General features: G+C 43.7%; 2 protein-coding genes across 4 annotated transcripts in view; one reads left to right on the forward strand and one right to left on the reverse strand.

The window, feature by feature from the left end:
- Positions 1 to 423: 423 nt before the first annotated feature.
- On the reverse strand, positions 424 to 1298 carry Rab9D (RAS oncogene family member Rab9D). Its single transcript, XM_002134135.3, has one exon. The coding sequence runs from the start codon at positions 1174 to 1176 to the stop codon at positions 559 to 561; it is 618 nt and encodes a 205-aa protein (XP_002134171.2). The 5' UTR covers positions 1177 to 1298; the 3' UTR covers positions 424 to 558.
- A 4724-nt stretch (positions 1299 to 6022) lies between these two features.
- The window catches only part of spri (Src homology 2 domain-containing protein sprint), a 112626-nt gene continuing 93447 nt past the window's right edge, over positions 6023 to 25201 (forward strand). Inside the window, exons 1-4 of one of the 3 annotated variants that reach the window (XM_033385526.1) lie at positions 6023 to 6182; positions 6376 to 6669; positions 14919 to 15543; positions 18503 to 19062. In XM_033385526.1, coding sequence (XP_033241417.1) covers positions 15514 to 15543; positions 18503 to 19062 — 590 coding nt within the window. In that variant the 5' untranslated portion in view covers positions 6023 to 6182; positions 6376 to 6669; positions 14919 to 15513. Of the gene's footprint in view, positions 6670 to 14918; positions 15544 to 18502; positions 19063 to 25201 lie in introns of all 3 variants that reach the window. The other 2 variants (XM_015186254.2, XM_033385527.1) reach the window with 2 other exon arrangements.

Here is a 25201-nt window from a genome sequence, read left to right on the forward strand (position 1 = left end):
GAATAATCATGTATACATATATATAAATTGAGTAATTAAGGAGTAGGCTATAAACAAGACCATTTGAATTCAATTTCATTTTTCGAAAGAATACTCTTATATATATTTTAGTTAATTATTTATGTATTTCTAAAGAAATTTTTTTTTTTGAATTCTGTATTTTTTTTTTTTTTTTCTGTTGTTTATAAACAATTGTTTTTTGCACACCCTAGCTATAGGAACTAACAACAATTTTTGATAGTCACCCTGCCCCATCTTTTTGGGACACCCTAACTCTGATTATGGTAATAAAATAGTTCGAAATAGTTGCTGTTCGTTTAATGATAGTTTTCCCACCGCCCTGCCGCCACTTTTATGGGCATCCACGAGGACATCAAAGTAAGCCCCCCACAAATTGGGAGCTAGGACAATGGCCTTATGATGTGTGATTGAAGGGATGATTGTCCTGCGCTGGCGCTAAGCGCAGGATCAACTGTAATTCGAATTTAATGGGATGCAGGAAAACGATGTGTAGTGGAAAATACAAGCAACGCAAAGCAAGGAAATTTGATTGGGCTTTCACCAACAGCAACCGCCGTTGGTGTTCTTTGGCGCCGCCGAACCACCCAGGCGGATACTGCCAGAGTCCTGGCCTGGCTCCAGGTGTACCGTGTAGGTGTCAGGGCATTGGGCCTTGTAGATTTCGTGTATCTTCAGCGACAGAGTGGCAAAGATTTGGTCCACATTGACGCCGCTTCTGGCGGAGGCCTCACAGAAGGCGAGTCCCTTGCCGTCGGCAAAGGTTACTCCCTCCAATTGGCTGATCTTGCGGTTCTCCAGATCTTCGCACTTGTTGCCCACGAGGACAATGCTCACGTCCTGCTTGCCGAACGTTTCGATCTCGTCCAGCCAGCTCAGCAAGCTCTTGAAGCTGGATGGATTTGTGGCGTCGTAGACCAGCAGAATGCCGTGCACCTCCCGGTAGTAGGTGGGCAACAGCGGACGGAAGCGCTTCTCCCCGGAGGCATCCCAGATGAGCAGCTGCACAACCTCGCCGGCCACCTCAATGTAGTGCATCCCCAACTCCACGCCCACGGAGCTGTGGTACTGGGCCGTGAACCGTCCGCCCATGAAGCGCTGCAGCAGGCTGGTCTTGCCCACGCCAGAGTCGCCCAACAATAGTAGCTTGAAGTGCATCTTGAAGTCGGCCCCCGTATCCACAAAGGAGTTCCAGTCGTAGATTTCAGTTCAGGCACCGGAACGTTCACAGGAGCTCAGACGAGAGGGAACGTTCGAAATGTACTGAAGTAAGAATCGGAGCTGGTGTCGAATGTCCGGAAAAATGTATGTCAAACGTACATGGATACATGATTATCTTACATCTATCTAAAGGTGTTTCTGGCGAAACCAAAGGACGGTTTTCTAGTATGGGCCGCGGTCCGAAGTTTCGCTCTTCATTTCAGATCTTGTGGCTTTTATTTGTAGGCCCTCTTTCCAGGCCAAATCAATTTCCAATGGTTACTCACTTCTTGTTCACACACACTCTTCCTCGTGCAGTGTGCGCCGTCTGGCGGAGTGGAGCGAGGTAGTAAACTGACTGAGTATCGGGTATGAATCCAAGCATATACGACAGGCATATTACACAAAGACGGCACTTATCAACATTTAAGCATTTAAATTACTAATATTTAGTGCTCACAATTCAAATTGAACTTGTTTACCTTGGCCTTGCTTTGCCTCTATCGCTCGACTAGAATGTGAAAATTCTGCCTGATTTTATCGGATATCGGATGATTTTCCCTACAAAAACCTAGACTCCCAAGAGTGTACCTCTAAAATTGGAGAAGTCTTGAAAGGTAGGACCCCTTCGGGATAGTTAAAGGGCATTAAGGGCCGTTAGCCTAACGTAACACAGATATGTACTTGTAGCCAACTGTTTCCTGTAAATGTCCATAAAGATTAACATTAAACGGCCCGTGCGGGAGGGGGCGGGGTCTGAGGCGAGGTCGAAAGTTCAAAATGCTCCAGGACCCCGCGGACTGCCGTCATAATCATTGCCGCATCTGATGGCGATGGCAATAACGTTTGCTCTGGGTGATTAACGCAATTAAACAGGTGCTCAAAATGATGTTTCCAGTGGATTAGCCTAGCCCCCCCTTGTACGAGCTGTACGGGAGGAGGCTTAGCGTCGGGAGTCGAGTCCGAACGACTTGGGGGATGGGATTGGTGGACGGCGGATGAGGGATGGGAATGTCTACGTCCGCTAATAAGGGACACATTAGCAACATGCGCCACACGTTCGCATTATTTCTGGGCAGAAGAATGGGTGCTTTCGGTGGCTCTCGGTTGGTGGAGTGGTGGATGATGGAGTGGATGGTGGTTGGATGGGGATGACGTTAAAATTCCATTAGCATCAAACTGGATGCTGGAGCTTGACCTGGAACGACGGCCCGTCTTGATGCTGGATGGATGGATGGTTGGATAGGTGGTTGGATGGTTGGGCACCTTAATGGTTGCTCAGGTGTTCGTGGGTATCTGTAGCCGCTGTGGAGGTTCCATTGTTGACTACTCTGTCCCTTGCACTTGTGCAATTGCCTCCAAATGGTTCACATGACCTCTCCGCATACCGCATACCACGTAATGAGGCACTTGCTCGGAGGGATTTACAATTTCAGCCATTGTAAGACGCTTCTAAAGTGAATGAACGGAAAGATACCCTGGATAGCCTTACTGTAGAGCTCTTTTATATCGCAAGTCATTGCAGATGTATCTCTACTCATCTTTAGGCGTATATTCGGCACCAAATAGCCCACTTTAATAGACATATATTTATTAATTTATATTCAGACCTATTTCAGCTACCCTTTAGCTTGATCCAGCGCCAGCGTTCAACCAGCCGAGGGGCGCTTCCGCACGATACGCAATAGTTAAGGGCTCAGCTCAATCCTCCTTCATTTCGCTATATCCCAAAATTCTTTCATAGTCTTTTAATGATTTATATGAAATTTATTTAAATTAATTTAAATTTAAATTAATTTTTTAATTTAATGAAATATATTTGTTTACTTAATTAATTATTTATTTATGTAGTGAATTTATTTTAATGTGAAATTATATTTAATATACCCCTGTTTCTGTTTAAAAACCGAATATTTTATTTAAAAAATATGCTTGTGTTTTTCTTTTACCATGCCAATTTTCTCTGAGTGTATGCACATACACTCCGTATTCTGATCGACTCATGGACCATCAACTTTTGAGTCCAGACTCAGCATCTGCTACCCTGTAGCATAGCTGCTGAGATGGCTGGAGGGGGGCTCATTCAGCGACCACAAAAACTGATAATTGAAGAGTTTTTTTGTTGCGGCCTGGCGCTGTTTTTTTGTGCGTTTCATTTGTTATTCCCATGTTTTATTGTTAAGAAACACAAAGCATAAAAACAAAAACCAAAAAACCCAACAAACAATAAAAACGCAAACTATTTAATGACAGAAACCCACACAAACGGCCCAGAATCGGATTCAGAATGGGTCTCAGAGTCTCAGCATAGTTCAATGGATTGCTACTGGGACACCGACCAGAAACAAGTACGTATCAAAGGCGTATAAATGTCGAGGAATACGACCAAAAGATACCCATTATGCCTGTACTTTGATGGTACAGTGAAAGTGGAATAAAAAGAACCTTTTGGATCGTATTTCTCCGTGGAATTGGGCTTAGTTTTTGACTCAAACTGAGCCAGAAAGCCTGTACTTGTAAAACTACTAAACTTCTAACATTGACTAAGATCGTCTTTCCTTTTCTTCATAGATGGAGACTAAGAATCGGATATCTTCATGTTGAGGAACGTGTGCCGCGACGCAAAACATTCCGATTGGCTTTGGCTTCCTTTACAGTTTGATTTAATTGGATCATATCTAAATAGGATAATTAATGATCATATAATAAAAGAACTGTATCTCCAATTTTCTCCGAAAAGAAAGTGTCAGAGAGAGATCCTCATCCCGACAGCAGATTTCTGTGGAATTCTCTCCACTGTTGAAGCTGATGCTGAATGAGGGCATACCTTTCTAGCACTACAGGGTATTCAGCACAATAAAAAGAGAACACGCCCCGCTTTCGGGGACGAGTAAAAAGTAAACAGAAAAGCCATTAACGGTTACAGCAACAAAAGCTCTTATTGTTGCTGTTGTTGGTGGTTTTTTATATTGGAATTGTCGCTGGAATTGTGGATGGAAAGAACAATTACAATTTCGCAAAAACAAAGATAATTTGCGAATGAGATCGACGACACGGCACAAAGGCAAGACCCGGGTAAGAGGAGCCCTGGAACGATCAGCTGGAAAAGCAAAAGTTTGAGCGCGAATGACTGCCTCACCTTATTCAAATAAGCCTTGGGGACAGAGAAAAACAGGGTGATCGGCGAATAGGTTATCCTGAATCGGTAATGGACTGTGGCCCTGGTACTCCTAAGCGGTTAGAGGGAGCACCATTCCTCGCTCTCGCTCTCTCCCAGTGAGACGTTATGTATTATATGAAAATTCTTTCTCATATTACTCCTGGAATGTCCCAAAGCAGTGCCAAAGTCTCAAATGGTTGGGTTACCTTAGCGTTCAAAATATTCTGTAGATCATTTTTGGTACACTTAATTTCAATACAATCATCGATAACCTTCCGCATTCGAAGCTAATAAAAAGTATTATTGAGGTCAATGCCAGAAAGCCGAACACGTTGCATCAACCCACAAATATGTCAGTGCAAAGTGTCAACAGTTATCGGCGTACGGCCTGAAGTGCTGACCCCCCAAAATCGGTGGCAATTGGAAAGGGGCTGCCTGGGCCTGACCCGACGCACTGACCCAGTAAACGTGCGTAATCCACAAAAAAAATAAAACAGAAACCCACGAAATGCAAGAAAAAGAGAGGAAAATCAAAACAAATCTGGTTTCCGACGTGACTTGTTTATTACGCCTAACGAACTTTCTATGGGAAGGGCCGCCACTTGGCACTTGGATAATTTTGGGCACTGCATCCAAGTATTCAGAGTACCGGCCAGACACATACAATAGATATTGATGAAGGCAAATAACAGCTTCCGCCGGCCTCTTCAACAATCCCAATTCGGATCTATGGATTGGTGGGAGATGCCTACAGACATCTACATTCTAAGAAAGAGAATCCTCAGGTAGGCCCTCTGTTTCCACCGATTATAACAGATTCCAGGGGTGAGTACTTGTCCAAAGTCATAAAAAAACAAGAAGTAGGAAGCTTTTTCTCATACTTACATCTCATTCTAGTAGAAGTACTACATTTGAAAGACTGGAAGTATCTGAAAAACAGTTTTGAAAGCTGTAAGGCGAGGCACTACTATTTCCAGGTCAAAGAAGAGTTTCTTCTAGTATTGTTAATCAATATTTAAATCAAGAAAACCCGAAATCTTGGAGGGTTGTGCATCCTATGCGATATTGATCAAATTCTGCGGAATACTTCACTGAGTTTCCTCTGCCTAGAAAAATCTCCTCAGAACATTTCACTTTCAACAGATTTTCCCTTGTCTACTTCATAACTTTGGAACCACAGTGCGCCAATCGGTTCGTACTCATCCCGTAATGCTGCCTGGCTGATTTGATATCCTTCCAGAAGGTATTACTATTACCGGGAGATGTTTGGCCTGCATCTTCGATTCGACAAGACATGCCGGGAGCAGTCTTTCACAATTAGAATCACATCATAGATAGCATAATTACTTGTACTATGTGGCAATGGATCTCTGCAAGGGTATCAAAAGCTTCGCCCTTTGAGGCTCGTTTCGCTCACATGTTGTTGCTGCTATTATCGCACACACTGCCGCTGCTGCCGCTGCTGCTGCTGCTGCTGCTGCTCTGTCTCGGTTCTTCGTTTTGTCTGCGCTTCGTTTCGTTACTTTTGCTTTGCCGTTTCGGGCTTCAGTTCGAGTTCGCACTCGGAGTCGCTGCGCCGCGCCGTGGCCCGTCGTTTTTGTCGTTGTCGTGTTGTCGTCACTGACGCAGCCGCAGTCGCAGTCGTTGCCTATCTCAGTCGCTGCGCCGCCGCGCCGCTCCGCGCCGGCCGAAAGAAACCGAAACCGAAACGGTCATTATTAATTCGTACGTAGTCGCCGTCGCAGTCGCAGTCGCAGTCATAGTCGCGATCGCCGTTTTGCGGTTGCGGTCGCAGTCGCCTGTTGTATGTAGTTTTCCCTCTCCATCCCATAAGAACCGTTGCAGGCAGGCCGGCGTTTCGTAGTTTGCCGCTGAAGAAGACCAGAAGAAGATTTTCCCCCGCGTCGGTCGCGCTTAATTAAATACTCTTATTTTCTTTTTTTTCTCCCCCCTGATTATTTTGTGTTGTGTTGTTCCGACAACCCAATTATATATAGCTTTAATTGTTTAATAGCAGCAGCAGCAACACAAAGAGCAAAACGAAGTAAAGTTAAGTGCGAAAAGTAAAGTAAAGTGAAGTTTCAGTGAGTGAGTGTGAGTGCGCGAGTGGTGGTGGTGCGGTGCGGGTAAACAATTGGAGCAGCCCCTGCCCCCCCACAATCCGATCGCCCAGAGGGCTACTGTCCTGTCTAGTACCTGGTGCCGCCTCTAGCGGCAAGTTCAAGTTCAAAGAGGGCAGAGAGAGGAGGAGAGAAGAGGAGAGGATAGCCACAGACAGAGCTTCTTTACCGGTAAGCATACTCTCAAATTGACAGCGCCCACAACTCTACGTGAGTGGGCTGGCCGACTGGCCGTCTCCTCTTTCATTCTCTGTCCCGTCTTTGGATGGCGCTCTCCCTCTCTCTGGTATGCGTGCGTGTGTGCGTCTCTGTTGCTGTCTCTTTTACTTTTTGCGTGCATTGCACCTTTATGGGCCGTATTCCTTTTTGTGTCGTCTTTCGCTTTCAATGCATTTTGACACTGGGAATATGGCTAATCGTTCTGGCATTTTGCATTCTCCGCGGCCGTCACCTCTACGGCTACACCGCCCTGCGCACATTCCTTCCACCGTTGTCACATCCTACTCTCCCTCTGCCCCGGCACTCTCTGACATGGATTCGCATGCGCCCGCACCTGATGATAAAACACCAACAATGGTTTTAGCGTACCATCGCGACTAGAGGATGCCCTGTGATCTGAAATTATGGAGAGTAACTCCACCAGTTCTCCAACATCTGTGGTAGTCGAAAACAGTACTCCCCTGAGATCCCACAAGTGCTGGGTATCCCCAAACATTGCTACGGATTGCCGCTAATCAGCCACTGCCATCTCTCTCTATCATTCTCTCTTTGTCTCGCCTGGTTTGGGAGTACCCTACCCTCTACTACTGGGCTCTGCTTATCTCACCGAATTTGCCGAATCGAAAGAGTCCAAATTACTCGAGATGCTCCTCTACAAACCCGATGACTGCCCCGTCTGATAAGTCCATAAGTACCTACATATGTATGTGTGCTTACCGCCATTAGTTCTGTGCGATATGGTCTTTCTCATGCAATTTTCTGTTGTCATAGTACTATGTCTTTCCCATTATCTTTCCTCTAGCCTTATCAATGGGTTGCGCTCGTTCCCCTGCAGGTAGCAGCCGTACATTCTGGTTCTGTGTTCAGTCTCGATAGCGATCGTGGCCGCTAACTAATGACCACTCTAGACATTTGTTTACACACAGATATTTATTTACATGTGCAATCTTTTGTGGTATCCATTCTGGGATTTCTGCAAACTATGCTAAAAGCTTAAGCAAATCTGTACAAAGAAATCTCTCATAAGACCCAATATATGTACATATACGACATATATTTGGATAAGATATTAAACAAAAAATTAAGTCTCAGCACAGTGAATCATTGCGATTTTTATGCGAAAAATAATTATTTGTCATAAATTCCACATTTTTCTGTGAGCTTAAAATAATTTTAAAGGCTTAATTTGAAGGCATTATTTTTGGAAAATTTTTTAAACGATAAAAAGTCCTCTGTGTTTGTCGGTCAAGGGTCCACCCTTAGGTTCAAATTCTGCGAAAAGAGATACCTACGCTTCGTTCAGCAACATTCGAAATGATCTGCAAAGAAAGATGTAATTCAGACCATCTTTGGGTACATTTTTAAGTGATTTTCTCCTGCCGAAAAGCTGTAATTACTGATGATCTTATCGACAGGGAAGTTCCCCAATGATTCCGTATGAAATTCGGCAGCCCTAAAGCCATGATCTCAGCCATCGCCCACATTCGAATGCCTGCATTCGGCGCTGATCCATCGATGGATCCAATCCACAATGTGGGAGCCGCACTTTTGGTTTTGTTTTTGTTTTCGGGGGGGCTGTGTGTGTGTGTCGACCAAAGCAACTGTTCCAATAGAAAGCCAGTTAACAAAAGCCACGCTCCGGTTCGAGGCCAGGGCCTGGGAAGACGATCAGCGATCGATCCATCGATCGGGTCTTGGCTGGTCTGGTCTGGTCTGGTCGTCAGCGTCTAAATATAGATTTCGACCATATTTGTTCGGCAAATATTGGCAATGAGTGTGCGGCAGCCCGAACCTGCCTCAATTCCGTCTCACTCTCGCTGCTGCACGTGTTGTTGCTGTGTGGTGGCACCCCACGCGACAATATTCCAACTCAGAGGCGGAAGAAGCATGTTTTCATACAAGAATTCTCCAGAATATACATATTTATAGTCTATAAATGAAGCATTAAGGGATTTATCAGGCTACCAAAAGGATTAAAGGCCACAACAAATATTGGTGTTTGAATCTTCTTCCATTTTTCGCGCCTGCTTGACGAATCTTTATCTGTGGGATGGCTCCCTGCCCCTGCCCCGTCCCTGCCCCATTCCTTTCTTAATAACTTGTAATCTATTTGTCAATATTTTGCCTGTTGCTGCTCTTTAACATTGTGCGCAGAGTATCTGTATCTGTATCTCTGTGTCTGTGTGTGGAGAGAAGTATCTATATCTATATTTGCTTCTTCTGGCCTTCTCGCAGCTCCCTGTACCCTGTCCACCGCCTCTTCCTGGTTGTGTGTCTGCTGCTGCATCCACATTTCAGACATTCAGACAATGCCCGCGTATTCATAAACAAGGCCTCCGTCCATCCGTCCATCCGCTACGCCTGTCCATCCATCCGTGTGTGCCCGTACCCGTGCTCCTGTGGCTGCCACATACATATACATATATATATTTTTTTTCAGCAAGTTGGTGCCACTTCTTGCCTTGGCTGCCGTTGCCAAGCGATCGCTTGCTTGCTGCAAACAAAAAAAAAGAATCATTTTGGTTTTCTTTCTTTCTGTTTGTCTCTCCTTCGCTGTCCTGTCTCTCTCTCTCTCTCTCTCTCTCTTCTGCCTGTCTTTTCCACTAATTGTATTGCATTTGTTTGTTGGCTTTTCATGACAGTAGATATTCTGTGGTCTTGTTGGGTTTCTCCGCCTTCTCGAAAGTAAAAGTCGGACTAGAGTAGATATGGAATACAGTAGTGCCCTGAAAGCGACTCCACAGGTACAAAGATCCCCTAAGCGATAGGATGGCAATCAGATCTATCTGTACCTGTATCTGTAAGATATTTAATGTCGAAAAATCAAAGATCACAATTTTTTTTATGACTTTAAAAATAATCAAATTAATAAAAAATAAATCCCAAAAAAAAAAAAAATTGTAGACGTTTTTAATTAAAATAAATTGTTATAAAACTCTACCTTCTTGGTCTGCACATTTTTTTAATTTAAAAAATATGTATACAAATAAACTTAAAAAAAAAAAGTTTGGTATGAAACATTATTATTTTAAAATTGTATACCTGAAATTTGTAATTTTCTTACAAATTAAATTTTACAATTTATTTAAAAAATTTGTAATTTTTTATAAATGGAACTTTACGCTTTTAATAAAAAAATAAAAAAAAGTTTTCCTGAATTTAGTAAAATAATATGTATAAGGTTTTATGTTTTTAAGTTTTATTATTTTTAAATTATTAAAAAGAATCTATAAAAATGATTATTAAAAATTGCAATCTTTACGAGCCCTGCAAAAATCCCACACAATAAAAAACACTCAGAAGACCTGACCTTTGGCAACACAATTTGCATTGACATCAGATACGGATACAAATACAAATACAGATACAGATACAGATACACGCGTGCAGTGGATACGGACAGATACACAAGTGTGAGATACAGTATCTGATAGTCAACATTAATTGAAGAGGCCTTCAGTGACGCAAATGAAGCCCCAAATGCAATTGCTGCAGCAGCACATAGATTGACGGAGACTCGAGTGGCTCTCGATTCGATTCGATGGACGCCAATCTCCTTTGATTGGGGAAAAGGGCAGCACGAGTGTCATATCAATTGATTTATGGCGTTGATGGAGAGAGATGGATTCAATTGAGTGGCTGGCCAGAATGCGAATCACCTTCAGCCTCAATTCCCCAATTGATTGCCGGACGACGACGGCGACGGCGACGACGATCATCACATATCATCGTTCAGATGTGGAAGGCCTGTGTGCGTGCTTATCATTCAATTTACAGAAAATTCTCGTTTCTCGCTTCTCGCTTCTCGTTTCTCGTTTCTGTGCCACAAGAAGAGACGAGGCATCTCCTCAGTCGGCGATAAGTCCAAGAAAAGATAACGCCCGACCCCGAAATCTCAAGCAGAGGAAGATGCTGCTTGTATCTGTATCTGTAGCGGAATGGGACAGCTGCTCTGCTGCTGCTCAAACTAAAACTCATTTCAATTTCACGCTGTTATTTAACCTTAACATAAATTCAATAAATAACCAGAGAAGAGATCAAAACGAAGATCAGACGAAACATTCATTAGACCCGAAATTGATACAAGCCGTTCGCTCGTTCATTCGGATGGGATCGCCCTCGAAATATTGATATTGATTATTGATTATTGATATTTCCATGCCACAAACACGACGAGTCTTTCTCTCTGTTGTGTTGCGCTCCGATGCCTCTTGCCAACAATTTATGGCCCGATCAAGTAGATCCACAAAAGATATTCCAAAATACCGAAAACATTCTGTGATGATAAGCGAATGAGTCTTCGGGGTTTCAGATTGTAAAGCAAGTTCCTGGCTCTCCACTCGAAAGAGCCCTCGGAACAGCTACTAGATTTCCAAGCAAAAGCTGAAAACATATTTTCCTATTAAGGAAAGTATTTCTAACAGATGGCCATCAAATAAGGCTTTACCTGGCAACAAACGATTGTTTTTTTTCCTAATGAAAGTCGGGTGAAAATTCAACTATAATCAACTATAATTCAAAGTCAGAGGCAATCCCGGTTTTTATAGCTATAGAAAAAACATGTAGATAAAATATCTGTAGTTTTCTTCTAGTAATAAACTTTTTTTTACTTACATTTAGATACTAATAAGTTATATATCGTATTTAAAATTACAATATTTCATATTTTTAAATGAAAAGGGTCCCTAAAATAAATCTATTTTATATTTAAATTTGCTTATTTCATATCTAAATTAAATATTTTCACTATCAGATTAAAAATAATTCCTAAAAACTTAATATATTATATTTTTTTTTTGTATATTTATATTAAATATGTACTACATTTAAAATTTTAAATATTTTTAAGCGAATTTCCTGTTATTTCTAAGATTTTTTTCTTTTTACTATGCCATTGTTTTTCTCAGTGTAAGCTTTTTTTTTGTTATTGGGTTCATATTCGCAGCTTCAAATCCTCTCAAATGCTGAGGCGTAGCCAGGGGCTGGGCAAAGATTTTTGTTTTGAGCAGAGAGTCTTCCAAGGTTTCGGGGGCACATTCGATCAAAAGAGTTGTCTTCTGGTCCAAGCATTAATTTTGACCGAGGGAAAGAGGTCTGCGTGGGCGTGCCGTTGGTGGTTTGGATGGGAATTGATTGGCATGGATGGGATGACACTCTATTGAAGGTTTTGATCTCCAATCAGCTATCGGAATCCTTCTCTAGTTACTGGCAAAAGGATAGGCAAGGGTATGCTTTTTTTGAGCCAGGGCAGATGGCTTAGATTTACAATGAAATGAGTCTAACACAAAGAATTCATTCCGTTTGCAGAGACAACATTTAGTGCTGTTAAGCGCAGAACATGCTCTGTTATTTGCTGCATCCGATGTGTCGATCGGGGCGTCCGCTGTTTGCACGAAAACGCAAAATGTTGTTGCACTATTTCCACGCAAATTTTGAGGTTGGGTTAAAAGAAAATTCTTTTTAAAAAAATCTAAAGCTGAATTTCCCTGGTAAATGTGTCCCTTATATGTAAATGCATTAATAAGTCATCTGTTTTTATTCGATCTGCAATTGAGGTGTGTTTTGTTTTAATTTCTGCGAAAACGGGAGCACCAATGAAAACCGGATGGAGGCCACAGGTTAACAGAAGCCTCCTGGCCCTTGTTCTTGAATTTTGTTGATGTTTCAAGTATTTCGCAGCTGTCATTATCTTTCGATCAGGATTTCGTAGAGAGAGAACTGAACTTTTTTCCAACCTCAGCAAAAATACGGGTGTGTGGTCGGCATGGACCCTAGATCTTTTGTCCCAATTTGCTGAGTAGCCCCTGTCTTTCATCTGTGTTCTTTGAATCGGCTTATCAATCTGTGGAGCAGTGATTCACCATTTTAAAGATGGCCTAACTCGTGGAAAGATAGCACAAATGATCAATCCGATCCGAGAAGGCCTGTCGCCAAGCAAAGGCTCAACAAAGACACGGTAGCTGTTGAGGTGAAAGATGAGGTTGAGGCTTCGGTTCGTTAAGGATCCAGACTAAAATAAAGCTTGAGAATAATTGACTTATGTGCCGAATCATGAATTACTCAACCAAAGCCGATCCCCAAAGAGACGCAGCGATACATCTAGTAGATAGAGAATCCCATTTGAAGGCATCTTCCCCATTTGATCAACAATTTATTCAAGCCAAATAAATGAATACGAGACTTCGGCTCGTTTTGTATGCATTTAAAGCTTTTGTAATGAGCTGCTTCTGCGGCGACTGCGTGACATTTTTTTGTTTTTTCACGCTTCTCGTTTGATGGCCACCGATTTTTCGGTTGTTTTTTGTTGGTGCGGGAAATGTTGTCGCGAGTCGAATGCATTTCAACCTTAAAGCCGCGTATCTCGTATCTGAACTGTTCACAATTTCATTTGCAATTCAACTTCCGTCAACCGTCAGCCATACACACTGTGGAATTTCGAGGCAACAAACAAGAAAGGAGGAACGCTGCGGACATCAGCAACCGAAGCAATGGATACCCTATGATTGAAATTTAATATATTGAAGAGATGGGACTGACTAGCACTTAGTATACACTTAGAGAAAAGTGGCAGGGTAAAGGAAACACACAGATAATAATATTAACATAAATATTTTTTGTATTTTTTTTTATTTTTTATAAAAACATCGGGAAATTAAAGAGGACTCACTTTGATGTAAACATAAAAGTTACAAAAATAAATTAAAAATAAAAAAAAATAAAAATATATAATACAAAAATATTAAGTAAAATATTAATTTAAAAAATAATAATAATAATAATTAATTAAAAATAATAATAAATAAATAATAATTAAATATAAATTAAAAATTAAAACTAACAAAAATAAAGTACAAAAATAAATACAAAAATGTATTTATGAATTTAATTCATTTGTCACTTATTTAATCCAAGTATTAAACACATAAAAATAATAATTTATAAAATATTGTTCTCAAATATTAAATATATTTAATTAATATATTAATTATTTAAATATGAAATTTATTTGCATCTAATAATTTCATATTAATACCAAAATGTGGGTGCAAAAATTTCCACTCTCGGATTGGAGGCTCAAGGCTCTCTTTTCCCTGGCTGCAGCCGCTCGCTTAGGGGAAATTTCTGGAGTAAATGCAGTGCATGAAATATTTGTCTGTTTTCTGTTAAGTGCGGATCAAGAATATATCTGAAAAAGAAAGAGTTTCTGATCTAATTAAAACGAGCATACCCTTTTCAAGGGGAACACCCAGAGATACTATAACCAGCTTCAAAATAGTATCCGAAAGATACGACAGATACGATAGATACGAATGAAATGAAATGAAATGGTTATGTAAATGCAGAAACTGAAATGAAAATGTAATTAATGAGCATAAAATGCGGAAAATTGTGTGGAAAATATACGTGAAACGAGTTTTTCCATTTGTCAACATCTACATCATCATCGTGTGCGTAGAGACGGGGGGAAGGGGGGAGGGGGGTGGGGCCTGGGACATTGTCAAATAAAGTTGGGGCCCCACAAAATGTTTGGACAGAGCCAGAAAGAGCCAAGCAATTGCTCTGCACGGGGTTTTAATTAAAAAAATACTTATGTATGAATGTGCGACGAGTGTATCTGCAAGATACATTCAACATTCACTTTTTTCGTGCCCATTTTTTTTGGTTAGTTTTTTGTTTCTGTTTCTGACGGTTTCTCTGCCATTTTCACCATTTTATTATTCCATTTGTTTGCCTGGAAAACACCGCCCCATCTCACGATTCTGCGATACTTTCGATAGACATAGATCCTCGGAATGGGAGTCGTGCCCTCTATACCCCAGATGGAGCCATGGACATGTCATTCACTTGAAATTCAACATAGATTCGATCGTAATTATGCCCCAAAGGTAGCAGGGCTTCCATTTCATCGTCGTTGTCTGCTTCAAACCATTTCTTATCTATTTCTGAACCCATTACAGAGGTATCCTGGACTGTGTCTATGTCTATGGCCTTTTCCTTGACGAAGTCTCCTTTGGATTCTGTCCAACCTTAGCCTTCGTTCAACCTCAATAGTGATCTCATTATTGTCATAACTTCTATGCATATTTAATCTACACTTTATTGTATTTTCTTTATTTTGAAACGCCTTTTGCTGCCCACTTGAGTTGTCATTTGCATCGCCAGAAACCTATAACTCTTTCACAATTTGTTTCAACCCACAGAGCCCGAGAGCACGTACCACGTACTACCGCAGTCCTCAGCCTCAGCCTCAGCCTCATCCTCGGATCTGGCGGGCCAATCCGCGCCTGTCCGGTCGGAACCATCACCTGTCGCATGAGCAAATCGTGAACGTTAATTAAATGTCAACAGATCCAGCGACAAAGGAGCCAGGCGGGTCGCTGGAGAACGGGCTACGAGAAGCCAAATGAATTCGAATTGAAATTGAAATTGAGAATCCGTCGGCGAAGAGTCGCGCAACAACAACATTGCGAAATTGTGGGCAAAATATTTGCATGATTGTCAAATAAATCAAAAGTTTCAAGAAATCGAAGCAGCCAAGTCACAAAGAAGCGGCGAGATTGGCAAAGAAGCAACGAGAGAAGAAGGATAGTCACAGCGAGTAGAAACGAAGAAGCAGCGAGAGAAGGACAAAGCAGCGAGCCAATCGAATAAGCAGCGGGAGATGTAGCAAAGAACTAAAACGAGAAGAGCAGACAACCAGCGAGAGACGAATATAGGCCTCCAGAACAGCGAGAACCAGCGAGAGGCTCAGATAAATTCGAAGAAACAACAAGAAGGCAAAGAAGCAGCAGTAAAATGGTTAACGCCGTAATGGATGCCATTGCGGTAAGTAAAAGGGGGAAAAGACAACGAGCAAGACGTCCGCGTCGCTTATTAAATTTAATTTAAAATTAAATAAAATTTAATTTTATTTTTGTTGAATTTCTTTCACCAAATTGTTTTATGAGATTTAAATTGAAAGTGCTCGCTCTTGCTCCCCATTCCCTTCCTCAGTTGCTAATAATCCCACTTCCTCTCCATTTCAATCCCTGTTTGCCCTACCTCTCTCGCTCTCTCTCTCGACTCCTCGCTCCCCACTCGCGTATATTGCCAATTGAAGTTTTGTTTGCACTTCAAACACAAGAAACTCTGCGGTTGGGTTTCCATTTTATTTTCAATTTTTTAGCCCCCTGGTTATTTGATACCCTGCCCTTAAAGAAGGCTAGATGGGTTTTTGATGCGTCGAGGTCTGTCACCCATTCATCGATGGTCGGCCATGGGGAGCTATGGATGTGCCTCGTCACGTATAAATCGCCTAATTTATCGAATTTTTCACATATATGTTCTTGTGAATGAATTGCCACCCGTGATATCAGCGATGGCTGGTCCACCCGTGAATTCGTCGAGGACTTGTCAGCCATGGGGAACTAGGAACTAGCTACCGTCACGAATATCACAAGGAATATCCTAGCGATGATATTAAATCCTTATAATTATCGGGCATATCGATAGTCAAAAGTTTTGACTCAAAAAAGTAATTCTAAGCCCCAAATTCCAGGGCGAACCCAAATCGTAAGAAAAAATCGATATCGAAACGTAAATATCGCCCTCCCGTATCGATAACCAGCCCTACGTGGCATCAAATTTGACCCGAAATTCCCCCTGCTATAAGGAAGGGCATTCGATGCCTCGGCCATTGATTTTGGTTTTCATTTCTTGTCTGTTTTTTGTCGTTTTTTTTTTGTTTTGGTTTGGTTTTTGCTTGCTTTGCCCACATTTTCAATTTGAATCTGTTTGCTGTGGCAATTGCTCAATTGGCTGGCGGCTCGTCTATGGCTCTGTCTCCCTTGTCTGGCCGTCTCTCTGGCTGTCTGTGCCTCTAGTTTGCCTGGGAGTGTGGCTGTGGCATTATTACATGCTAATCCATATGTTTAAGTTTTTTATTTTCTTCCACAAACTCCAATGAGGCGTATACGTGATGCCGATTCGATTGGGAGATGAGGATGAGATGAGATGATGCACAAAACCATTTTTGGCCTGGAATTTATATATTATTTATTTTTGTATAAATTATAGAAATATTTTTAGATTTAACACAAAATTCCCCATAAGCGAAGAGCACAAAATGCCTTCAAACAGCGGTCGTGTGCCTTGTGTGGGATTTGGCTGTGAATTCGGGTGTGACATTCAAATGAAAGCAATTTCCAATTCCCTCTCCAAATGCTGGGATCTTTTGTTTGCCTTAGAACTGCCTCCAGAAAGCCTCCCCTCCAGACTGTTGCCAGTCTTTGCAGATTCCCAGATTCCCCGATTCCCCATTCGTTTTCCACTTCAGTTTTCGTGCAGCATTTGCCTACAGTTTGCCAAAAGAAATATTTATAAATACACAGAAAAACAACACAAGAAACAAAAAAAAAAACAAAAAGGAACTCAAAACGAAGTGGAGATCAAATTAGCACAGAGCGTGGGAGCCGGTTTGCTGGGGCTGGGACTGGTGCTGGGGCTGGGGGCTGGGGCTGTGGGGCTGCTTTTTGGCACTTGGCTTGGGAACACGGGTTAACCATGTTGCATATGAGGCAGGGCAGGGGCCAGCCACAAACCCGTTATTATTGCATTAGCCAAGACAAGACAGTGGAGCGCGTAATTATTGGAGATCGCCACAGACACAGATCCGCGACAGAGCCACAGCCACAGCCAAGGCCTGCCACCGGCGCGCCGGAAGTTAAGACCAGTTGTGGCAGGTACAGCGGTACCCCACCCAAAGCACCCCACACCCCACACCCAACACCCCACACTCCAATCCGATGCATGCCCCACCACCGCTAGCCGAATGTTTGTGTAACGGAAATTCCTCCGCAAAGAGACACGAAACGACACGAACGACACCGAAGGCTAAGTCCAAGAGGCCTCTCTCTGGGCCATGATTTTGCGAATCAAATGATTCCCATGAGCTGTCGCCACTTGAGACATCCGTTCATTAACCCAGAATCGAGCTGGAGATTTGCATGTCGCTGCAAAGGGGGGCGGAGAGAGAGCCTCATAGAACTTAAATACCAATCAATCGCATTGATTGGTCTGATTTTCAATCAAATCGCTGATCGTTTTCATGGCATTTCAAGTTGTAGACTTGCTGCTTGGTTCTGATTTGCGGTTTGATTGGACAGTAGGTAAAGCTGGACAAGCAGCGTGTAAAAAAGAAAGTAGCGAGAAAGTACAGAGTCGAAAAACAACTAGCGAGAGGAGAAACTAAGAAAACTGGAGATATAAAAGAAGCAGCCATCAGAATCGAAGATAATCAGCAAGAGCTGAAGAAAAACCAGCGAGAGACAGAGAAAAAAGCACAAATAATCAGCGAGTAAAAAGATAAAAGATATACTCTCGTTATTTCTTACCAGAAACCACATCGAAGATACTCGCTTCTCTCGCTGCTTTATTATTTCTCTGTCTCGCTGATGTTTTCTTTTCGCTTTGTCTCTCACATCTTTTCCTCTTGATTTCCACTCGTTGCTTTTATATTTTACTGTCTCGCTAATGTTTTTTCTGCCAGCCACACGCTAGTTCTTTAGCTACGAATACAATGACGCCAAAAGCTATGAAAAAAATCTCTCAAAAATGTATCCTTGTACGAGTAACGTGTAACGAGAGATTTTTCTTGGGTTCGAAAGTAATTCGGGGGCGGTTCTGAAACCCCATCTGGACACATTGGACTTTGAACTTGTGATTGATTTATTGTTTAGCTTCTCACTAGATACCGCCCTGTGTGTTCTGTCTGTGCTACATCTCTCATTCATTTCCATTATTGCAGCTGCTCAGCTCTTTGGCCAGCGATCTGGATGTAATGCTGAACGATCTTCGGTCAGCGCCGAGCCATGCAACAGCGAATCAGCAGCAGCCGCTGCAACAGCCACAGCAACAGCCACAGCATCAGCAGCAGGTCCACTCAAGGCAACTGCTGCAACCGCTGCATCATTGGCAAAGCATTAGCAATAATAATCTGCCGCATCCAATGAAGACAATCCGATCCGCACATCCGACAATAGCCACACAAAACTGCCCTCAGAATAATCGCCGTCGGGTGGCACCCAAGCCCTTGCCCCGGCCACCGCGACGCTCACGTCCGGCCATCGCCAATGCGGCGGTGGCGGCGGCAAGGGAGCCCGATGATGCCGAGGAGGATACGGATGCCAGCGATTTGGCCAATATGACATCACCGTTGAGCGCCAGTGCGGCGGCCACACGGATAATGGGCCTCTCCCCGGAGGTGAAGAAGGTGCAACGCCTGCCGCTTTGGTGTCATCCCCATGCGCCTCCATCAGTGCAGCCGCGTCCCCAGCGACGTCCCAGCCAGCGCCATCATCATCATGGGTAAGTCATCATCTTATGCCATCCCATTCCATTGTTCTTCATGAGAAAGGAACGCCTCTACAGGTGGCAATGGTCTGTGAACAGTTTATGCTCCGCTGAGCGCTTCACGGGAATGCCAGTGGCATGCATGGCTGACAGCCAAAAGCACTAAAGTCAGGGCCAGAATGTGAACTGTGGAGAGAGCAATGCGTTGGGCAACGAACGAGGTCACCATTTCGGTGCAAAAACTCCTGTCCCAGTGGACGATGGGTTGGAGATCCATCTGATCAGTGGGCAAGAGGAAGTTCGTATTGGTGGGAAATAATAAGGGGAAGGGATTGTACTAATCGTACAAACCGTATGCTTAGGACCAGAGTTCTTTTCACAAGAAAATCGCTCGGATATTTTGTAGGTAGCAATCAGATTTAGAAAATGCAATGAATATATTTAAGAACCACCAAAAGATGGAGGATCTAGCATTGAGAAGTGAAGTTTGAAAGCCATTCAGGTCCTCGGAGGTGTTTAACAGATAGATCGGGGTCACCAGCCGTCATCAGCGGCGGTAGAAGGACAAGAGACGTTGGCTAACCTTTGACAAGGGTCGGGTCGAGTCGGTCGTCTCTAGCCCGCACTGCTCGATCATGGGGCTTGAACATTTCAAGCTTAACCTTTTCATCAGCCCCCCAACACCCACGCCCACACCCACAACCAGAATCAGAACCAGAAAAAGCCACTCCCAGCCGACTGCAGCCATTTGAAGTGACAGTCAAGTTGTGGCCACCAGACAAGCTACAAGATACAACTAAAATGCGTAACAGGGATACGCCGGGTATGTACATATTTAGATATTTTTGTAATACCATATAAGCGCAATATGTTTAGCATATAAATTATGAGACCCCGACTCTATCGACCCTCATTGTGGGTCGTGTGTGTGTGTGTGTGTGTAGGCGTCAAGACATTCTAGATATTGAGGAAAAAACCCAACCTCCTTTCCCCCAACCACTGGCCAAAATGAAGTGTTATATTTTATGTGGCAATGCCGGCGGAATGCCCCAAGAAACAACAGCCGACAAATGTCCGGGAGATGACAGAAACCAAAGACAAATACAATGCTCCATAAACTTGAGTAAATATGAATATGTCTGGCCCAAAAGAAGGCGTTACCCCGCCCTCCCGCCTGACTGAGAGAGGGTTGAAGGGTTTCTTGCTGACAGCCGGAACCGTCCATTCCCCTCCCCGAAAGCCTGCTGGTTGCTGGTACAAAGGGTTGTGCGGTGGGTGTGTGTGGGTTTAGCTATTTATTAAATTTGTTTACCCCCCAAACACACACACACGCACGCACACACACACACACACAAGTAGCGTATCCCAAAATGGAATGGTGTTGTTGGGCTTTGGTCTAGGGATGCGGTTACACGAGGCTGGGAATGAGGATGAGGCCAAGAACATGAGCTGCGTAACTAATTTGCCTAAAGTGCACGATGCCTCATCAACATCAGCTACAACGACTACAGCGCACAGTGGCATGCAACACAGAGATATGGTGACGAAGAGTGCCTATCGAAGAGTGATATTTCCGCAAGGAACCCGTTTCAACCCGTCAAACAGCTCCTAGCTAGACTCGCTCCTCGCTAGAACTATCCTTCCTTCAAAGGAAGGCCACCATTGCCTGCGACTGGATGACATTATGCCAGCTGGTCCGCTTCCGCAACGCGCTCTCCTTTCGGGTCTTATTTCGACCGTTCACGCTCCCTCTCTCTGGCATGAAACATGGCTTTCAAGTGATACTCAGCGTAAAATAAGACCCGAAAGAGAGTGAGCGGACCACCCTGTTACCCTCTTCTGATCCCTTTTGATCCTCTCTGAGCGAGTCAACGGCCATCAAACGGAGACCGAAATACACGGAGAATAATATTGGGAGCCAAGGCCTCGAGTGCCACTGAATAATAATATATCTTTTCCTCTTAGTCTCCGGCTTTTTGTGGCACCATTTTCGAACCCATTTCGTGGCACTGTGGCTGGCGCTGGCTGGAACCACAGAAAGTTTTTCGTGCCACCAAAGTGTTTTTGCGGCTGCCCCATTCTTGCCCTCCCGACTCTGAAAATTGATGATGTCTAGGAGCAGGCCATCATCACCATCCTTATCATCATCAGGGGCTGGATGATTGTCAAAAAGTTTATGCAATTCGAGAGCGTTTTAAGTTTTTGACGCAGTCAACGAGGAGGGATCCAAACGGATGGCTCTGAGTCGCCTTCTGCGACAGGTGTTTGCTTTATTAACTGTAGACATAACCGCCTTCCTCTACGAGAAGCAGAAACACTGCTAATGCGGCTGACATGTAAACAGATTAACATAATTAATTTATTTGGCTCCTGTCGCGGTAATCAGCGGGGAGGAGGACTCGTTAAGGAGGACTCTATGGGGAGAAATGAAGGCAAAAATCAATCCGAATGTGGCTCGAAAGGGCTCGATAGGGTGCCACAAAACACCTCGATACCGAGGGACCTTCGACCTGTCGCACCCTCCATTCCCTCTCTATCTATGTATCCCATGGTTTGAGATTGAGATCATGAATGGCCCCTCATTAAGATGTTTGTGAGATCTCCGCTCCCTCTCTCTCTCTCTCTCTCTCTCTCGCCGCGAATCGATTGCGAGATGGAATGATTGATCATTTTTGCCTTTGACAGAGCCACGAAAGAGATCTCTTTTGTGTTTATATCAATCATATTTAGCATACAACTGTCTGTCTGTCTGTCAGTCAGAGGCGTGCCCAGAGGCCGTGAAACACTAACAGATTTCAATGCCAACGCGTTGTGCCGCTGTACGGCTCAAATTTCGCCATACTCGTGCTCTCGCATTCCATTTACTGTCCACTGTCCACCCACTCATTAGCCAAGTTCTCACTTATTCATCGCACATTTGCCACACGGACGAGGCTCTAAATTTCCCCAGACAATAGACAATGACCAAAGACACAAGACATAAAAAACTGAAACCCAGAAGGGAACCCAAAGAAAAGCCCCTCCTCCGAACCTTGAGATACCCTTTCCAGAGCATCCTTTTTGGGGGGAGATTCAGTAACTTGTTTGATCAAGAAGCTGGCCAAGAGAAAAACATACGAAAACTAAACAAAAACTAAGAAGGCAACATCTAATATAATATTCAATTTTCTCGCCTGGAACGTTTGGCAACTGAATCGAATGGAAGCGAACGCGGAAGAGCCCCGGGAAGGGGCAGCAAGGATCCCTGATTCCGAGACGATGCTGGTCCTTCAGGGAATTATGTTCTTTGGCGCTTGGATATATATTTTCTACATTGTTGTGATTTACAAATATAACACACAATCCGGCAATGAGCTGTAAATCGGATTTAATATATTATATACATATATATTATAGAAATTGTGGGTCTTCAATGGAGAGTCGGCATGCCCCGTGGCAGGGCATTAAAAGCTGGAGCTGTGGATGGGGCTGGTGGATGGTGGCAGCAACTTTTCAGTGACGTAAATTGCATATTAAATTTTACATTTTTCATATTTATGCAGCCGCCGAGGCAGTCGTAAAGTGAAAGTGACTCGGTCGTTGGGGACGCTGTGGAGTCCAGGAGGAGGACCTCGAGGAGGACAAACAACATTTCAATTTACGAAAATATTCATTATGCTCAAGTGGCACACGAGGCGAGGAGTCGCGCTAAACGGAAGCGGAAACGTGCCACAGCAGGCAAAAGGTGACCCCCCTCGTCCCCTGCGATCCCCTGCCCCGAGAGCCACTCATTTGGCCATTGTCAGGCGGTGTTTTCTTCATTGTCGCTGTCGCTGTCGCCTGCCTTGTGCCTTGTGCATTGTGAAAACTTTCCATAAAGTTATGAAAAGTCATTCAAGTGCAGAGGAGGACGGAGGACTGTCTGCCACCCCCTTGGCACCAGTGTCCTGCCCCAGAGCCGGGAGCCCAACGACTTGGTGACTTTGGAGCACTTTGTGCCCCTTCCCCTTCCCCCCAAAAAAAAAGACTGAGTAAACTCCAAGCTAAACAATAAAGCCGTCAAAAACGTGCAGCCACGACAAGGATAGTGTTGTTGCCGGAGTCTGAGAAGAGAGAGAGAGAGGTGCCTGTACTCCCGTGCTCCTTGGCGCCTGTCACCTCCATCAAAATTGTGATCTAAGCTGCAACGACAAGTGGTTGGAAGTGCCTGCCCGAAGGGTATCCAGGGCATTCTCAATCGATTGGTCGCTCATAAATAAATGCCCTCCACTTTAGAGCCATGAATATTCCCTCGTAATTCACCAGACATCACTTTAAGGAGGAGTTCTAGTGAAAGGGCATCAAAATCCATTTAAAACTATTGAGGGTTTGGGTTTAAATAATGCCAAATGTCAGTCAAAATATCATATAAACAATTGCCAGTATTTCACGTTACTCCACGAACCTACACTCAGAGAAAAGAGGCCCTCAAATGGTAATATTTACGATTTACCAATAAATTTGCACCCATGATCGAAAAAAGAAAGTGTTTTGGACATTTCAATGAACATTATTAGGCTTCAAATTGAATACTAATAAACCCATATTATATTTCGATTAAAAAGGGGTCGCTTAAGTCGCTGCAGAGCTTCGGGAAGCCACGCTTTGGATGTCCACAAAAAAGATAGAAAACAAACATATTCCCCAGGTTTTTTAAGGCGATTCAATAGCATTTTATGAGCTCTATTTTTAGTACAAAATATATGGGGTTCAGCCAGTTTTAAGTATCCATAATGATGGCCACAAACATGGAAAAATCTGCGAACGAAAAACGAATATTCTAAAGCAGTTTATTTGTTTTAAAGAGAGGATTATTGCAGGTTTTTATGGAGTATTTACGGCATAAATTATCTCTATGGGTGTTTTGTTTTCTCAGTTGGTTTTTCACAGAGACTTTGAGGGAAAACTTTTAGCAAGAATCATCTTTCTTATAGGAGAAAATATACCCAAGAAGTGATCTTTTGATTCCATTTTACTCTACACCGACTCTAGTCCTGGCAAATGGTAAAAATCCGCGGGGGAACAGTCTAGAACGAAGAGAGAACACCCCCATTAGTCAAGCTCTAGTCGAACATCAATGTGGGGTGTCATGCACACGCATGTATATTGTTTTGCTGGGCAATTCTTTGCCCAAAAAGGACATCAATGATTCGTCTTGAGAGAAGTTTTGTCTGTAGCTTTCTCTCTCTCTCTCTTACTTGCTCTCTCAGACTTCTGCCACATTTCCTCTCATTGTGTCTCCTTGGGTTTTGAGGCTTAAGTGCAGCTTTCGCCATTACGTTCGACTCCTTGGCAGCTGTGTTTCCTTTAAGCTCATTAACTTGCCGTGCAACACCGTCATGTTGCATGCCCCGTGCCAACACCTGCCACCCGGACCAGACCGGCTTTAATGTCATTGCCAGGACATACACACAAGAGTCTGGCATCCGTGGCACTTCAAATCCACAACCACTCCCCCTCCCCCTCTCCGTCCCCCTGCCCCTCCCACGATGCGTTCATGCGTGCCACGCTCCTCGCCGCTCGCTCGTTCCATGGCCTGCAGTAAATAATTGTTGGCCAAAAGGTTGTTGAAACATTTAATAAAACCAATATAAATCATAACAAACACTTAGCCTGACAACAACCACAACCGACAAACGGAGAGGAGGCGGCAGGCGGCAGGCGGCAGACGGCAGTCGAGGACATGTGGCACGGGGGCAACGGCAACGGCAACGGCAACGGCAACAAAGCGGAACTAAAATTCCAAAACGTTGCCCATTTCTGGCCGCAAAAACTTCAACCAATGCGAGCAGGAGAATTCCGCACCGACCTACGGACACCGGGAGGTGGTACTCGTCCCTCCTTCCGTCCGTCCGTCCGTCCGCCCGCCCAATGACAGGCGTATGAGCCAAGAGGCAGGGCAAAGGGACAGCAGGGAGAGAGATCTCTCTGCATTGCTACGCGTGAACGCACCTTTGGCCGAGACTCTCTCTCTCTCCCTCGCTCTCTCTCTCGCTCGCTCTCTGTCTGCATGCCCAGACACCGCACTGTGGTCGAATGTTCTATGAAAACAGCTGCAAGCACCTTTCTAGAACTCTACATACAAAATATATTGTATCAAAGGACGAATACTCGTCATCGATGTATACTCGTGCGT

Source organism: Drosophila pseudoobscura, chromosome X (assembly GCF_009870125.1).
Source record: "Drosophila pseudoobscura strain MV-25-SWS-2005 chromosome X, UCI_Dpse_MV25, whole genome shotgun sequence".
In the NCBI taxonomy this organism is placed as follows: domain Eukaryota; kingdom Metazoa; phylum Arthropoda; class Insecta; order Diptera; family Drosophilidae; genus Drosophila; species Drosophila pseudoobscura.